The following is a 17,496-nucleotide window of genomic DNA, read 5'->3' on the forward strand; positions in this document are numbered from 1 at the left end:
CAAGCGCCAAAAACAACAACAATAACGTGCCAGAAAACAGATGGCAATCAATCAATATATACCCAGTTCCAGCCCTTCTTTCATTTTTTCCATTTCTCGCTCGGCGGATTATACAGAAATGCGCAAGTATGTTGTCAAAAAGCAAGCAAGCAATCAAATCGAATCGATCGTGTGGTATCGGAGGAACTCGTCATCGTGTCGGAGGAAGTGTGAGGGGAATCCATGTCATAAATGGAGTTTCGCATGTCGCTGTAGGTTCAATCGTCGTATAGTATGTAATGAAGCGCACCCCAAAAGAAATAACAGAAAAGAGCAAAGTGATAGTTGAGGCTGGCACAGGTTATCCCTCCTCAATGCTCTCCTCATCAACGACCTTCCTGCGCGAGAAGAAAGCCACGTGGTTTTGCATGAAGTAGATGGCGAACGCAGCGATGGCGAGCACGACGAAGAGCACGATGATGATGATCGCGATGGTGATGTTGCGCTGGACCATTGTTGCTGGTGGGAAGGAAGACTCGGGGTCTTCGCTTTAGATGGTGGTTCTTTTGGTTTTTTGTTTGATGATGGACGATGATGAGAGGGTCGATGGAAGAGGAGAGAGGGGGAAAAAAGTATATGTAGGACGAGATGAATGGACAGAAAAGCAGGCTTGAAACCAGCGGTGGGGTGGGGTGATTTGTACAACCCCGAGTTTGTAGAGGTATATACTTCGGGTGGTGCGCGACTCTCACTGAGCCCTGTTTTGTTTCCAACAGAAGAACAGAGGAGAGCGTAAAAAAAGAGAAACCCGGAATGTAGTAAGTAAAGTATGAACAGACGGAAAATAAAATAAAGGTGCAGAATTGGCGTCCGCTGGAATGCGCAATCGGGGGTTTTTAAGAAACATTCTCCCAGCCATGTGCTTTTTGACAGTTAGTACGGGGGCTGGGGATCTGAGCTTCGGTGGGGCGCGGGTTGCGGGTACTTGCGGACGAGCGCTAACGGTATAGGGCCGCGCGGTACCTGGTACCTGCTCTCTGCCCAACGAACGCAATATTAATGGGGCATGTGGTTGACCGTGTCAGGCAGGATTTAATTCCTGGCTTGGTTTCAGTTGGATAATCATGTCATGCCGTAGGGTAGGATTAATTCATTACGGATACCTATCGCGCAGTACATAGGCCCCTAATAATCTAGTAACACATGGTGCAGACACACTCGCTGCGGTCGCATTATCGAAAAATATAATGACAAGGAAGGCTCAGATTAACCCAGAATCTTCAAGCCGCCCTTCGTCTTGCCGGACTTCTTAATTCCGTCGTTCTTGGTCTTGCCCGACGGTCCACCACGTCCACCACCACCGCCACCTCCCTTCTTGCCACTCTTAGTGCTCGACGCCGGCTTGACTTCTGTGGTCGCGCGTCGCAGGAGAACCGGGTGAGACCCGATGTATTTGCCCTGCATCTCACGCCCAGCCTTGAAGTAGTCGTCGCCATCACTGAAGCTCACAAATCCATACCCTTTGCTCTTCTGCGTGCGCTTCTCACGGATGACGCGCGCTTTCTGGACGGAGGTGTACCGCACGAATGCCTTCATTAACGACTCATCGGTGACTTCACCTGCGAGATTCCCCACAAACAGACGGAAATGCGCTGGGTCCCATTCTAGCAGCGTCGAGTCGTTCCATGATTGACCACCGCCAGTCCGAGAGACGGTCTTCTGCGACTCTGGCTGCGGGAGAGGCGTACCTGCGCCAGTCCCACTAGAGGGTGTGGCGCCCGTGCTGGTAGCGGGTTGGACTCGAGCGGCGCCTCGGCTCGCGGAGTCGTCATTGGGATTGGCATAGGCACTCTGCCATTGGGCGATCTGGGCTTCGGTCTCGGGGTCGTAGCCATTCTTTCCAGTTGGCGTGGGGCCGAAGGGGTTCTGAATATGTGGGACGGTCGGGCCGTATGTGTTGTCATTGTACTGGGGTTGTCCTCCATAGTAGGAAGGACCGCTTTGGTAGCTTTGCGGCGGTTGCGCTTGTTGATAGTAATTCCCGTAGCTCGGTGCCGGCGCCACATACCCTGCTGAGGAAACTGGCGGAGCTGAGATCGCAGGGCTGCTGGTGCGCTGCGGCTGGCTGGAGGAGGCTACGGAGCGTGGCGCGAATGCTGTGAAGGCGCTATAGCCCGAGGGGCGCGAGGACCCGCCATGACCTGAAGACGAGTTGGAGGATGGGGGCGGGCGCGCAGGGAGTGACGAGGGCGTCTGTGTGAGACCTGGAGGTGGTGGAAAGGACATGATGAATGGATGCAACGAGACGGGTGGGAAATGTAGTGCGCTGTTGGCAAATAGCCGTCGCAACGTACCTTCAGGACTTGACTGGCGCTGCAGTCATCCGCCAGACGTCACACGTGAGAAGGTCCCGAACCCTGGAGCACGGAGTGAGTGGTTGATGGGTGAAGCAAGCGAGTCCCTGACGGAGGTGATGTGATGGTGATTGAGTGAAAGAATGAGTGATGCCCAAGTCCAAAGATTTGTTGATGAGTCAGCTACAATGACATAAGCAAGCTGACATAAGCCGCCTGCAAGTGTGTGCCCCCCACTCTAGTCCGCAAACGGTTAGCTCCGGCAGGGTCAGGTAGAGCAGTTTTTTGGTTACCAGAAGAGTTCACCGACGGATGGGATGGAATTGCACCGGGAGTATGGGATCTCAGGTCGATAGTGACTAGGAGTCCCTGTAGTAGTTCCTCGTCCTCTCCAGCGACCACGGCGAGATTATCGAGACAAGAAATCTCATAATACCCCTCCATGCCCCGCCATCGTACCGAATGCATGGAAAGGACGTTACTAGCAGGAGGAAGTATGTAGTATTTACCGGCAGAAATGAGAAAATGCCCCGGAGTACCGAGTGGGATGACCCGGACTGCTGTGCTCCTGTACCGGGTACTTGGCCTACACCGGACAACCGGCCAACCCAGTGCAGTACCCGGTACCTTCCCCCACTACATGACGGAAGAGTTGCTCCGTCAGCCGGTGACGTTCTTTTTCTTCCCCCTCCATCTTCTTTCTTCGCTTCCTCTTTCTCTCCATTCTCCATCCTCACTTTTGCTCCCTCTTTCACTCCACTCTTGCCCAATCTCCAACCATCATGGCTGAGCAAGCTGTGTAAGTTGTCCCTCTCTTGCCCCTCCTTCCACCACTCTTGCCTACATGCCCCTCCAATGATACCCCTAACCCTCCAATGGATCGTCGCGTCTCGTTCCGGACATCTTAGCCGGCGTGGGGACTTTTCTCGTTGGTAATCCCATCATGTAGCGGTATTGGATCAATCGGTGCCGCTACACGAGGGGGCTGTCAACGGGAGAAACCCCTCGAGCTCCGGCTTCGGAACGGCACGGGATTCCCTCTACCCTATTCCCTGCATTCAATTTACCCGGCTATTGACAAGAGAATTTATCGCTGACGCTAGCGCCCGTCTCGCCGGCATCGATGTCGGCGCTCCGGCGCATCCTATCCCCAGTGCGGATTTCGGCCTCATCGGTCTGGCCGTCATGGGCCAGAACCTGATCCTCAATGCTGCCGACAACGGCTTCACCGTTTGCGCCTTCAACCGCACAACCTCCAAGGTCGACCGCTTTTTGGCCAACGAGGCCAAGGGTAAGTCGATAATGCCAGCCCCGGGTGCGTTCAATAACCAAGTGGTTGATGATTCTCTTCAGGCAAGTCCATTGTCGGTGCCCACTCCGTCAAGGAGCTGTGCTCCAAGCTCAAGCGCCCCCGCCGCGTCATGCTGCTGGTGATGGCTGGCCAGCCCGTCGATGACTTCATCGAGGCTCTCCTGCCCTTCCTAGAGGATGGCGACATCATCATCGACGGTGGTAACTCCCACTACCCCGACACCAACCGCCGCACCAAGTACCTGTCCGGGAAGGGCATCAACTTCGTCGGCAGTGGTGTCTCGGGTGGTGAGGAAGGTGCCCGCTATGGTCCCTCCCTCATGCCCGGTGGTAACGAGGCCGCCTGGCCCCACATCAAGGAAATCTTCCAGAGCATTGCGGCCAAGAGCGACGGCGAGCCCTGCTGCGACTGGGTCGGTGACGAGGGTGCCGGTCACTACGTTAAGATGGTCCACAACGGTATTGAGTACGGTGATATGCAGCTGATTTGCGAGGTGAGTATGCTTCAATTGGTGAGGCGGAATCACTACTAAACCTTCAATACAGGCCTACGATATCTTGAAGCGCGGCCTGGGTTTGTCCTGCAAGGAGATCGGCGATGTTTTCGCCAAGTGGAACACCGGTGTTCTGGACTCCTTCCTGATTGAGATCACCCGTGATGTCCTCTACTACAACGACAATGATGGCACCCCGCTCGTGGAGAAGATTCTCGACAAGGCTGGCCAGAAGGGTACCGGCAAATGGACTGCCATCAACGCTCTGGACCTGGGCATGCCCGTCACTCTGATCGGCGAGGCCGTCTTCGCCCGTTGCCTTTCGTCCCTCAAGGATGAGCGTGGCCGCGCCAGCAAGATCCTCGGTGGCCCTACCCCCAAGTTCACCGGCGACAAGCAGACTTTCATCGACGACCTGGAGCAGGCCCTGTACGCCTCGAAGATCATCTCCTACGCCCAGGGCTTCATGCTCATCCAGGACGTACGTTTCTCACCGTCCACTTTCTTGTTCCCTCTCTTGACTGACCATTTTCTGTATAGGCCGCCAAGCAGTACAACTGGAAGCTGAACAAGCCCTCGATTGCCCTGATGTGGCGCGGTGGCTGCATTATCCGCTCCGTCTTCCTGAAGGACATCACCAACGCCTACCGCACCAACCCGGAGCTCGAGAACCTGCTGTTCGACGACTTCTTCACAAAGGCCATCCACAAGGCCCAGGACGGCTGGCGTAACGTGGTCAGCAAGTCCGCCCTTTGGGGTATCCCTCTGCCGGCCTTCACCACCGCTCTGAGCTTCTACGATGGCTATCGCACCAAGGACCTGCCCGCCAACCTGCTGCAGGCCCAGCGTGACTACTTCGGTGCCCACACCTTCCGCATCAAGCCCGAGTGCGCCAACGACAACTTCCCCGAGGGCAAGGACATTCACGTTAACTGGACCGGCCGTGGCGGTGATGTGTCAGCCTCGACCTATGTGGCATAAGCGCGGAAATCGTTGCAACAAGAGAAGGGTAAAAAAAATACGAAATATGGGGATGTACTTAGATGCATGATTGAATTGATTCCACCCCGGGGCAGTCCGGGGACGACGCAGTGGTGGTCTCTGTAGAGAATATATCCGACTGAGTACAGTACTTTGGTAGACAATGAATGCCTGAGGCAGTGCAGGGCGTGCCGCTAAACCCGATTAGGCGCCGTGCAACTTCCCTCTCGATCACCTCCAATGTCCTTCGACCCGTCCTGGGCGCTTGACTGTCTACTATCTCCGGGCTCGTTTCTTTCGTCTCTCCTGCCCCCTATCCCCTCCTCCTTCTCTTCGCCCCCTTCAGAGGTGTCGATCCAGGTCAAGCGTCCCTGACATTGGAGTCCGTCCCTCGTATAGACGGGAGAACCTGGTGGGTACTTCCAATGTCCTGAGACTTTGCTGCCCGGGACTCGATCACCGCACCGCAGACCGCAGAACGTGCCTGTGCTGCGGCATTGGACTGGTCGTGCACCACAGTCCCCGCAGAGAGGTCGTCAATGGCAGAGAATAAACGCCAGAGCGTCGGAGTGAAGCCGCCCACACAGGGATCCGCCAGCCCATCGGCGAACGACATGGCCGCGGACATGGTGCCCTTGGAGGCTGCACTGAGCGGCGCGATCGGTGCCCGGTGAGTATTTTGCTTCTTGTTCTTCTTCTCCCTTTCACCAATTTGATCACCGGCTAACCAAGTGGTTGTGTCTGTCTGTCCCAGCGTCCGGCTCACCACCGCATCGCCCACCGTGTCCACCCTCGAAGGGACACTCTTCACAGCATGTCCGATCACCAACCTCGTCGCGATCAACGTCTCCCCACCCTCCCCCGCCGCAGACGCCAAGCAAGCCCAGAGCGGCGACTACCACGTCGTCCCCGTGTCGCGCATCCAATCCTTCCAGATCTTGTCTCTCCCCTCATCCACCTCCTCCGAACCATCTTCCTTCACCGACGCCCAGCCCACCATCCAGGCCCTCGATCCCCGTGCCCTGAAGGCCCGCGAGGCAAAGGCCATTGGCGAGGCGCACGACCGCGAGGCCCGTCGCGGCAAGGGCGTCACCCGCGAAGCGCAGGATATTTTCGATGCTTTCAGCCGCACCATGCCTGCGCGCTGGAACGGGTCGAATATTATCGTCGCTGATGCTGTCACTATCTCCTCGCCCTACCGCGTCGATGATTGTCGGCCCTTGGTGGAGGGTGATACTGCGGCGCTGGCCCGCGTGCGCAAGGTGGTGAGTCTCCTATCTTCTTTCTTTTTGTTTAATCGCAACCCACGTATCTAATTGGCATGACATGATTTCCAGCTTGAAATGGAGCGCAAAAAGATTGAACTCCGCAATGCGAGCGCTGCCATTGGCTCCGCCGGTGCCTTCGCCCGCAACGCTGGCCCGGCCCAGACCGCCGCTGCTACCGGTGTTGTTTCGGGCGACCAGCGCAAGGGCGGATAGACTCGCGCAAGCTTGGCTGTCTGCGAAATATTCCCCAACACGAGGGGAATGGGACGCTTGAAATGGATGCGAATGGGGTAGCTGTCCCCTTTGGATATCGAGCATCACGGCATAAGTGAGGGTGCCGTATTCATCCGCGGTCGATCTGCACAATATCATAAAACGGAACGGAATGGGAGAAATACAATAAGATATACCCTTGTTTGTGGCTTGAGAAAGGAATCTTGAGGCTTCAACGGGGTATGTTCGAGAAAGAAAGACAGGGCACGTATCATGCATGGCGTTGTGTCTTTCTGACTGTCTGTCTCTGTCTCTTTTTCTAATGGATGATGACCTACTGGACTGCTGGCGTGCAACTCTCTCGGTTCTGCATTATTTTCGAAGAGGTGTCTGTCTGTCTGATCTCTGCGCTTGCTCGAAGACGGGGGATAGGGTCGTGCATTAGGAAATCACGTCATTTGCTCTGAGGATCTTGACCTTGCCTCTTTTTCTATGTACTGTGTAGATACGATTTATTCGTAGATGTCCATCTTTGTGCTGCTTTGGGCTCTGCCGAACCCATTTTCTGCGGGCAGAGCTACCTAGGCACGTATTATGCTTGGATAGAATGTAGGTTCGTGGGCCCGTCATCATTCCTTGATATGGCTAGATTTATTGCCCCTTTGTATGTGCATAGATACACTTGCAGCAACTAGTACAGTCCCTATATCCAATTCAAATGTGCGATGATGCATTTCGTCTCGAGGAATTCATCTCATCAGTCATTCCTCACTTTCCCACCTACCCCCTCTCCCCCAGAAATAACATCACACACCGTACCCACGAACCCCTCTAATCCAGAGATGACGACAGTCCCCGAAGCAGACGCAGACGCAGACGCCGGCGCCACAGCCGCGGAAGACGAAGACGCAGATGCCATCGAGATACCCGGCATCACTAGCACGGGCGACCCGGTCTCGACCCATTCGACGGAGGTCACCAGTGCGAACGTGATGCGGACGTCTTCTTTCAATGATGTGGCCGACGGGCCCGTAGCCGTGGCTGCAGGGTCAGTGGAGCTGGAGACGACTTTGCTGATATCTGTTGCGGAGCTGCGGCGCATCGAATTGGCATGATCGTCGCTGCCAAAACCACGTTTTGTTATGTTTCCATTTCCACTGCCGGGAGTCCTATCCTGGCCCGGAGCAGAGTCGCCGTCAAATCTAAAGAATTCAGGCTCAGAGGGCGAAGACTGGTCTTCGCCTTCTTCATCGTCGTCGTCTCTGTCGCCGTCACCCGTGCCCGCGAGGGCCATGCAGACGACGCGGACCGTGGTCCGGATATTGGAGATATAGACTATAGCATTGCCGCCCAGAAGCAGAGGCGGCGAAGTCGGGGAGGAGAATTCCGCTGCGGGGAACGTGGCAATAAAGCCCGTGTGGAAGGTTAGTGATAGTGTCGGAGGCAGCGGGGTCGGAGGGAGAGAGGCGGAAGTGGTGTGGAAATCAGACAGAACCATGCCCTTGCGGATGCGGCCAATACGAGGAGCAGCGCGGCCATTATTTTCAGTGGCGGGGTTGATGGTTTCGATGCCGATTGTCCCGACTTGGTCTTCTTTTAGTCGGTGGACGGAGAGGCGGAGGTTGCGAACGCTGACGACGCGGACGCGCTGCCACTTCGCTTGGGCAGCGTCCCTGCCCGAGAGAATCTTCTGTGCGAAGGAGGCTGAGAAATCGCCGGACGGTGCGGGGCCGCTGCTGCGCGAGAGCGAGGGTTGTAGTGCTTCTCGCCCGGACTCGGAGGACGACGTGTCGACGGGGACGGGTCCGATCACTAGTTCGTCTCCGATTGAGATGCTGCCGTGGCGGACTAGGCCGCATAGGACCATGCCGCGGTTTTCTCGACTGGCGTTGTCTGTAGTTCTGGAATAGACTTTGGATGGAGGGATGGCGAAGACTTCATCAATATCAAAGATGTTGGGTGTTGCTGCTGGTTTCGTGATACGAAGTGCTCTCTGTGATGGCCGCGAGGGGATGGGCAGGTATCGAAGGAAAGCATGGAGCTTTCCTATCCCGGTACCATCGACAGCACTGGTCATGATGATCGGGACGACATGAGACCAGTTCCCAGTGGCGGCAGCGATTGATTTCCGTGCTTCGTTGCTGTCCATGGCGCTGACGTGCTGCAAATCAAGCGGTTTATCTCCTGCAGGCGATGCGGGGAGCATTGCAGGCTTGCGGCCTGCGGTTTTGAGTGCAGACAGAACCTTGGTGAGGTTGTCTCTCAGCCCGCTCCGAGAAGCAACATCCAGCTTGGTGATCACGATCAAGATAGGCACCTCTAATTTCAGGCAGAGCTCCAGGTACGCCAGACAGAGATCAATCTCCGCGACTTGTTCTATTTCACCTTCAGCCTCATCGCCGCAATTGGCCGGGATGCAGAGCATCACGTAGTGAGGGGCCCAACTGACCAAGCCTCGTAGCGTGGACTTCAGATATCGAACAGAGCCTGGAAGATCAGACACAAAGGCCAGGCGGCCTCCGCGTGAAGATGCGTGGATATCATTCCACGCGGTGACATTGCCCGACGCATAATTGACCACGGTGGGCGGCTCCTCATCCGAGTATCCCACCAACTCCTGTGCGACGGAGCTGGTGATCCCCGAAGATATCTCATGGCGATGTTTGAGAAGGCTCAATCGGCTCTTGCCCCTTCCATTGTCCAGCAGCGACGAGGTCAGGGTGCCCAGTAGTGAGGACTTTCCCGCAGTGCTGGGCCCGGCAATGGATATTCGTATTTGCTCGGTGGCAGAATAGTCTTCTTCAAAGATGGGCTGCGGCCCTGAATCTGCCCCAGTACTCTCGGAATTCTGGTTGGTCTGGATAGGAGATATGTTGTAGAAGTCCAGATCTGGGGTCACCAGGGCCTCCGCGACCCAAAGACTGTCGCTGTGGTTCTTAGCCGGGTCCTCCGGCTCTGTTGGCGAATCATCTGCCCATTCACATTTCCCTACAATGACTCGGCGGAGAATCTCGACCCCGCAGCCGAGACTCGCGGCCATGGCTTGCAGGTTCGTCACACTCTCATCCAGTTCATCCTGGGTGAGGCCGACGAAGGTCCCATCGTCGGCAACTCCAATCTCGTACAGCGCACCCTGGCTCTCTTCAAGCCCGGGGAGGAGACGAGCAGGTTTGGAAGGCACGCCCAACCTAGGCGTTGCTTCCGGCAGAACGGGAACGACCAGATTGAAGGTGGTGGACGAGTGGAAGGGCGACGACTGTTGGAGCCGCCACAGCAGCTGTGTCGTTAGTCCTTGTAGTCGTTGCTGTCGACTCTGAGATGACTTGGCTTGCATAGGTCTAGGGGTTGCGTCATAGCTTGGGGACGCCGAGGTGGATGCCGCGGGTAGACTGGTGCGGGAATGATACGACCCCGCGACTAAATGTCCCGTAGACATGGACAGATACGGCCGGCGCGGACGGAGCAGAAGGTGGAGTTTGTACTCTGTAGGCCCTTCCTGGGGCTCCGGCTCCAGCTTCGTAATTCCATAGTCGGACAATGAGTCCGGATCCGCGCTGTCCAGGATTGTGGTGGAGCGCGTGCGAATCGCAAGACCTCGAGTGCCGGCCGGGTTGGCCTGGGGAGACGACGTCCCCGAGGTGGACCACGGAGATGAGACCCGCGGAGGATCGGGATCATAAGTAAAGATCGAGGCCATCTTTGGAACTCCAATTGAGCCGTATTGCGGGTATAAAGAATGGCCACACAGTACGGGGGAATAATTCAGGGTAATAACAGACGAGCTTGGGATAATAAACAAGCATGTGGGCCCCGGTTCGATATTGTTATAGGAGGAGTATGAAGTAGAGGCATTCTTGTAGGCATGAAGGGAATGGAGGAATCGGAGATGGAGAACTATGACTGATGCTGTAGTTGACTAACTTAGTTGGTGGAGTTGAGTCACGGCGTCAGGTGAAAAGTGGGTGTCTGAGGCCGCCACCGCAGCCACGTGCACGATCTGATAGTAGCAGTTGGGTATGTACAGTTGGAAACTCCGGCAATAATTATGTACCTGGCTGTTTCTCCCAGAGAAACCTCTATCCAGAGAAGAATGGAAATGTAGATGGAAAAAGGAAATGGAACGCCTCAGACAAAACCAGCCAAAATACAAGCTGCTCCAGACTACCCGGTGGAGGACTCCCGGCCTCCACTCTTGCATTTGCCCTGCGCAACGTGGATGTTGCGTGCTGTCGTGCGGGTGAACACAGCACCACAGATTGGACATTCGGCCTTGGCCACCACGCCGGACCTCTCGCGCTGGTGTCGTAGCAGGTTGCTGAAGGTCGAGAACTCGCGACCGTTACAGCCATGGTCCCAGCATTGCGGGCGAGGGCGCGAACTAATCACTCGAACCTGATGCTCGGGCTCGGTTGTGGGAGGTACTGAGTCTGGCGACGAATAAATGGACTCGTTGGACACCAGCGAGGGCGGTTGAGAGGTAACTGGCATAGATGGGTGTGAGGATCTAGTTTGTCATTTCTGTCAGTGGACCACTTTTTTTTTTCTATCTCGTGGTGAGGATGAAATCAACTCACGGGATTGCGGCTGCTTCAGGGAGGTAATAGGCCGGTTGGTTCATCATATAAGGAGAGGAGCTGGGAGATAGGTTAACAGCCTGCCTTCAATGGCCAATGATGCAGAGGCAGCTCAACTTACGAGGTCATCATCGGTTGATCGCTTAGAGGGGGAGAGCCCGGAGCAGAGTGGGAAGAGTGAGTGTGGAATGGCCGTGCCAGCGCTGGACTGCTGCGAAACGATTTAGTCTTCCTCCTTTTTTGGACCGCACAGGGCCAGCATACCTTCGTGACTGATTCTGTCGGGCCGCATAGCCTGGCGATGCGGCCAGGTACGAAGCGCCCTGGTTTTCTTGAGGCGGCGGGTAGCTGTGCATCCCCCCGCTTGGGTGGCCATTATAGCCGCCAACGGAGAAGCCATTGGAAGGGTATGATTGAGGATGAGGGAATTGGTGACCCATATGCCCTGAGGAAGGTTGCAAGGGCTGAAAAGGACGTTGCGCCCACATATAGTCTGGGGACTGTCAGTAAATGCCTCTTACAACCCGATCGAACAAAGAGTGGTCTCACTCTGGGGATTCGGCTGCATTGGGCCGGAGAAGTATGGATCTGATGCGACGGCCATCGGGTAATTGATTTCAAGACCGTTTCTGCGCTGATGGTTGGTACGAGCCCTTTACGGACGAGATGAGCTGGCAGGGCTTGCTTACCGAGAGTTTTCAACTGATGATAGCTGCTGCTCTCTGGCAGGATGTATACTGTCAAGCGATGGCTGGGAAGATAAAGACGGCCCTGGGCCAAGCAAAGAGCTGGGTAAACTCGTACTCGAGTTCAACGAGGTCGTTGAGCTCTGCGGGTGAATTGAAGCCGGAAACGCTCGCCTTGATTCGGAGCCACCACCTTGCACAGCAGAGACAGGCCGATTGATCGGCCACGAGGAGCCCGGAATCTGGATCCCCTGTTGAAAGACAGGTGATGAGGAGTCAATCAGCGTCGTCGGATACGCGACGCCTGGTGGAGAGAGTGGGTGGTCCTTTGACAGATCCTCTGTAGTGTTCCTGTTCTGTGATGATGGATACTGTGAGCTTGACTCTCCGGGAAACATTGGGATGTCTGGACCCTTGAAGGAGACCCAGGATTCCGAACAGACGGAGGAGCCGATATGAGTAGGGGTGGGATCGAAGACACAAAGGAGACAGAGTGGGCATACAGTTCGGTTTACGCCGAGAACGCGGCGCGATGGACGACACGAGGCTTTTTGTTTGTGTCAGATAGCCGTCGGGCACTCTTTTCTTGGGCAAAACGGGCGCATACAATAAGCGTACAAGAAAATTTTTCTTCCCTGGGGAGATAACTAGGAAAACGCCCCGAATTAAAGGAAACGAAGGAGAGAAGAACCAGTCCCCGCAATGATCTGACCCCAGTTGGGCGACGGCCACGCCTGGTCGGTCCACTGCCAGTAAGAAAAGGGCAGACCAACAGATTCTAGAGCGCCGTTAACTGGTCCTTTTGGTCAAATCGGGGCCAACCTATGACGAGTAATGGTTGCTGAGTGGCCCTTTCCCGGTCTATGGCGCTGCTCATCTTTCGACCCATTTGGCAATGTTCATGCTATTCTACTTGACCGACATGTACACAACGCTCTCATGATCTTCACCATGTGGGCCATCCTGCCATGCTCGCCAGCGGCCGGGATTGATTTTATTTATTTTGATTTTATTTATTTGTTTTCTTGCCCCCACAAGTGACAATTGCCCGGAGAGGGTCGGTCCAGGCCGGATTGGGAACTAAGCTAGAGGGATTGCGGGAGACTCTGGGGCCAGGGCGCATAATGATCCTGAGCGGCCAGGGGAGCTTTCTGGGTGGGCATTTTAGCCCCATTTTGGTAGAATGTGGCAACGCTTTACTCGGGGGGGAGGGGGGCCCTATGACGCTGGCGGCCTGGTATGAGTAAAGTATGAGTAAAGTGGCTGGCCCAAGGGCCCAAAATTTGCTGGCGATTATTTGCTGGGAATGGTGCGGTCTGGTCATAGTCTCCGGCCCTTTTTTCCCTGTCTTGGCCGTTCGGCCCCCACGAACATTGGCCGTTGTTGGCCGCGCCGGAATGAATTTGGGCCATAACATGCCCTAAATTGTCCACGCGGAGATAACTAAATTGTACCCACACAAGTCTTGGTGCCGATCTATCTGTAGGGTTCATCTTTTAGTTAATGCGCAGCTTGAGTTAAAAACTCTGTGGCATAGAACTACTGGGCATGTAAGTTAGTATCTACTTCGGATGGCTCTCCCCTCTTGTCAAATCAAATCCAGGCGATACTGCCAGCAACAATGGCCCCCCAGAGACGGGCGGACGGTCAGCCGAAGAACAATGGCGCCGAGGAGTCTAGCTAGCCACTGCTCCCAGAGTGCTGGGACGAGCGGCGCCCAGGTGGTCGCGTCATGGCCTCTTCTTGGACCAAGAATTCAAGCTCACGGAGAGTTAAGGGCCGGCAATGTACAAGGTCCCCGCAATCTGGTACCGAGTATCATCTGAGCAAGCGCGTGCATACAATCGCAATTACTGTAGTGAAGTGCTCCTCAGGTAAATGAGCTAGTCACTAGTAAAGAGGCAAAGTAGGAGAAGGAAGGAAGCGAGCTATGGGTATTCTGCCAATCCCTACTAAGTTTGAGGTTGAAGACCAAAGGATGATTACGCTGTTTTGGCGCCAGGGCAATTTGTAATTCGGTGCCAGTCTATCGGCACCCAACTACCGCTGTTTCTCTTGCATTATCCCTGTTGTGCCACGCTCCGAAGGATTGTGATCTTTTTTTTTTCTTTTTTTTTTTTTCAGGAACGGCACTCCCTGGATCGACCGGCTCCTCTCTCAACAGCCGGGTTCACACGTGCGTTGTGCGATGAGCAAGAAATGCATTGGAGATCCATTCCCCATTGCACCCAGGTCCGTTTCGGACTACTGTCACTACTGTCACTTCATCACTCTGGTTCTGGGGCCAATCGCGGACTTGTCCGGGAATGCCCCCCTGGTCTCAATTCCATGTCGGAGATCAATTTCGGAATCGGGGCCAAGTGATTGATTTTTATTCTTAAGACATTTCAGTCGCAAGAAAAAAAAACCCCCTCCGACAGCCTTGCTGCACCTGCTGGGTGGCGCTCACGTGTTACTAATATGATCTGCTCGAGTCGCCGAAGGTGTTTTCACAACGGTGTCCTGACTCGAAGAGTGGATAAACCAGAAGAGGAGCCTGTTAGCCGCGGGCCGGCTTCACCGAAATAATATGTACCCTGGGTCGCCCACCAGAGTACGTAGAGGAGATACTGTTTCAAGTAACCCGAATAGGGGATGCGGGTACTTTATTTGGGGTCGAAGGGTGGGTGGCATTTTCAACCTTGCCACTTTGCCCCTCCCAGCCTCGCTCGCAATCTCGCATGGCAAGGCGTCCAGATGAAGATATTATCAACAGTAACAAACTCCGAGCACATACCACACCGCCGGAGTGATATGCCATGAAGAACGGATGTCATTGGGGCCCGCCAATACTGGATAGCAGATCATTGCTACTCCGTCTACGATGCCACCGACCGTGTGATTGATAGGAGTGCCATCCCACTGAAAAACATGCCGATCGGTATCTATTGTACTAGGCCCGATGTAACAGACGACCCTTGGAGGTTGCGAACCCGGTCTGCCCGAGTCAAGATTCTGCAAATCTGACATAGGTACAACGGAGGGGGCTGTTGGACCACTTTCCCACTTTGGTGCCCTGGAAGCGCCCTGGAAGCGCCCGATGAGGTTGTTGAGCCTGAGACTCGATCGGGGACTTTATTACTCCTGATGACATCAACTCTAAAGTACCATGTAGGGTTTGTTGAGCAACCTTCGGGAAGGATTATGAGCACCATCCTGTTTATGCATCAGTCCAGTCACCTCTGTCCCATGTGAAGATCTCGGAATCCTTTCAGGATCCGTCAGAGCCCCCTTTTGGCGAGGTTGTTGTTGCCCTCCGAAAGGATTCAGCCACGCGGCATTGAGTCAGAGCGAAGCTAATTGGCGCACTGGCTGAAAGTGCCCATCGTCACCGGTGAACTTTGGGGCGACATTTTCAGGGCAACTGTTGTTTGCAAAGTACATAAACCAGGTGTTGGTGGCTGAACGCCATCGTTAATGGCGTTACTGATCTAGAGCAACCTTGCTGTGCCATCCTTAGCGGACTCACGTTGTTACATCTAGGCTTTCACTAGTGCATTGCAGGCGTTAATAATTAGTGGCATTATCCTAAACATTCTCGGGTCCGACAGGGGCCAAATAGTGTTCTAGTTTCATTATCATACCTTATCGTTGTCATACTAGTAACTAGTGTACTATGTGGAATGTTCCATCTGCCATCTCGAGCAGTCAAGTCTGGCCAATTCTACTCCGTAGTTTGTTCCCTTTTCCACTCCCAATTGCCTACTGAGAAGCAAAACAAAGCGGATTGAAAAAAAAAGGCGTCCAAGGTTGAAGAGGCTGGTTATTATTCAAAGCCTTGTCTCATGTTCATTAACGGTAGTTAGCCGATCTCCGCATCATAATCTCTTAAATTCGGGACCGCGACAAGCGCTAGTCATGTTTTACAGCAGCAGTCTGTTGGCCCTACTACTGAATGGTGCTGCTGCTTTTACTTATGGGAATCACCTGACGTGCTTGTACAATCGTCTTCGGCAGGGATTAGTTAACAATCATAATTCTCCTCGGTTCGAGGCCTCCTGCGGGGTTATACGACTGTCAACCATTATTGGCGGGTTGCCTCCGTCGGTCGGCCTACTAACGACCCCCCGATCTGCGGCGGGGAGTGACGGCCCGTGTACTATCTACTCTCCTACTTCTATCTCCAATCTACCCTCCTAGCCTACCTCCACGGCCAATAATTGCTCAATTAATCTTTATCGAAAGTGCCGGCTTCAAGTCACTGAGCGAAGCGAAAGTCATTAGTTGTCTTTGCATAATTTTGTTCAAATATATTGAAGCAATTCTCTCGGGAATTGAGAACAGTACTATCGGTCTTGAATGCCCGGATTGACAAACAAACATATGGGGCGGTATCAGCACAAAGGCCTGCATGGAGTTATCTGTTGGCAGCTATAAAATTAGCTACCTCAATGGCATTCATATTTTCGGTATTCTGCGTACTTCTTGTGGCTCTCCACCAGATGAACTAGGTCACGTGATTGGTTCTTGGTCATGTGATCTGGTGGATTCTCTGCGGTCCAGCATCACCAGAACCACACAATTTCATTGCACTCGAACTTCTTCACCTCGGCCAGCCTGTTAGCTTCTTGCTGACAGCTTAATTCACTTTTTCATCGTCAGAAAGTATTTTCGGGCTGCGACATTTAAAAGAAGCCATCCAAGATGAAGCTCGTCCGGTACGTGGCTTCCCTGTCGAGCTTGCGCGACGGGCATTAGCTTCGATGCGCGCATCTCACTACTCATTCTGCTCCTGCCAGAGACTAATGTTACCACCAGGTTTTTGATGAAGTGCGCCAATGAGACGGTGACGATTGAGCTGAAAAATGGTATTCCCTCCGTGCTGCCCGGAATCAAGCAATGATCTGTCTGTCTGACTCCGGATTTCTGAAAATAGGCACCATCCTCCACGGCACCATCACCTCTGTCTCTCCGCAAATGAACACTTCCCTGCGCACCGTCAAAATGACCCCGAAGGGCCGTGATCCCGTCTCGCTCGACACCATCAACATCCGCGGCTCAACAATCCGCTACTACATCCTGCCCGACAGCTTGCCGCTGGACACCTTGCTCGTGGATGATGCGCCCAAGCCGAAGAACAAGGCGCGCAAGGAGGTAGACCGTGGCCGCGGTGGTCGCGGTGGTGGGCGCGGCGGTCCCCGAGGACGCGGTCGTGGCCGTGGTCGGGGCCGCGGTTTCTAAAGTCAGGGTTGCAATGCGGCGTTTTTGTTTCTCTATCGTCGAATCCTTTTCTGGGGTTACTTGTTTTCCAAACCATCTTGCATGATCATGGGATGTTATTCTTCTGTTGGGTTTTCTTCCGGCTTTGATAGTGGGGAAGAGCAAAAGAGCAAATTATTTCCTTGCTGATTTGAGTTGGGCGAAAGGATTAGAATTGGTAAAAGACAGTGGAGGCTAGGAGATTTCAATGGCTGAATCCTCAGACCAAAAGATATCGTTTGCGATATCTTCTCAACTTCAGTCGAGATGGCATCTTCCCGTGTTCTTGAGAGGCTTGCTTGTCCACGAGTGATCAGCCTTCAGTGCATCGCGAAGGGTAAAAGCAGAGCCCAACTAGCAACCTGGTCAGCACTCTTCAAGGAGATATTAAACAGAGA

General features: G+C 54.2%; 6 protein-coding genes across 6 annotated transcripts; 3 read left to right on the forward strand and 3 right to left on the reverse strand.

Moving 5' to 3' along the window:
- Positions 1-1,245: 1,245 nt before the first annotated feature.
- Positions 1,246-2,265, reverse strand: PFLUO_LOCUS4742 (uncharacterized protein; the record flags this gene model as incomplete). Its single annotated transcript, XM_073782124.1, has 1 exon — positions 1,246-2,265. The coding sequence occupies one exon, from the start codon at positions 2,263-2,265 to the stop codon at positions 1,246-1,248; it is 1,020 nt and encodes a 339-aa protein (XP_073638810.1).
- Positions 2,266-3,115: 850 nt separating this feature from the next.
- Positions 3,116-5,119, forward strand: PFLUO_LOCUS4743 (phosphogluconate dehydrogenase (decarboxylating) gnd1; the record flags this gene model as incomplete). Its single annotated transcript, XM_073782125.1, has 5 exons — positions 3,116-3,132; positions 3,437-3,624; positions 3,687-4,138; positions 4,191-4,619; positions 4,679-5,119. 5 exons carry the CDS (start codon positions 3,116-3,118, stop codon positions 5,117-5,119), a joined length of 1,527 nt encoding a protein of 508 aa, XP_073638811.1.
- A 539-nt stretch (positions 5,120-5,658) lies between these two features.
- Positions 5,659-6,600, forward strand: PFLUO_LOCUS4744 (uncharacterized protein; the record flags this gene model as incomplete). Its single annotated transcript, XM_073782126.1, has 3 exons — positions 5,659-5,789; positions 5,874-6,384; positions 6,457-6,600. The coding sequence occupies 3 exons, from the start codon at positions 5,659-5,661 to the stop codon at positions 6,598-6,600; spliced, it is 786 nt and encodes a 261-aa protein (XP_073638812.1).
- Positions 6,601-7,357: 757 nt separating this feature from the next.
- PFLUO_LOCUS4745 (uncharacterized protein) lies at positions 7,358-10,297 on the reverse strand (the record flags this gene model as incomplete). The annotated part of the gene is made up of 1 exon (XM_073782127.1): positions 7,358-10,297. The coding sequence occupies one exon, from the start codon at positions 10,295-10,297 to the stop codon at positions 7,358-7,360; it is 2,940 nt and encodes a 979-aa protein (XP_073638813.1).
- Positions 10,298-10,761: 464 nt separating this feature from the next.
- Positions 10,762-11,306, reverse strand: PFLUO_LOCUS4746 (uncharacterized protein; the record flags this gene model as incomplete). Its single annotated transcript, XM_073782128.1, has 3 exons — positions 10,762-11,104; positions 11,175-11,234; positions 11,296-11,306. The coding sequence occupies 3 exons, from the start codon at positions 11,304-11,306 to the stop codon at positions 10,762-10,764; spliced, it is 414 nt and encodes a 137-aa protein (XP_073638814.1).
- Positions 11,307-16,543: 5,237 nt separating this feature from the next.
- PFLUO_LOCUS4747 (Sm snRNP core protein Smd1) lies at positions 16,544-17,080 on the forward strand (the record flags this gene model as incomplete). The annotated part of the gene is made up of 3 exons (XM_073782129.1): positions 16,544-16,557; positions 16,658-16,707; positions 16,776-17,080. 3 exons carry the CDS (start codon positions 16,544-16,546, stop codon positions 17,078-17,080), a joined length of 369 nt encoding a protein of 122 aa, XP_073638815.1.
- Positions 17,081-17,496: the final 416 nt, after the last annotated feature.

Source organism: Penicillium psychrofluorescens, assembly GCF_964197705.1.
Source record: "Penicillium psychrofluorescens genome assembly, chromosome: 3".
NCBI lineage: Eukaryota > Fungi > Ascomycota > Eurotiomycetes > Eurotiales > Aspergillaceae > Penicillium > Penicillium psychrofluorescens.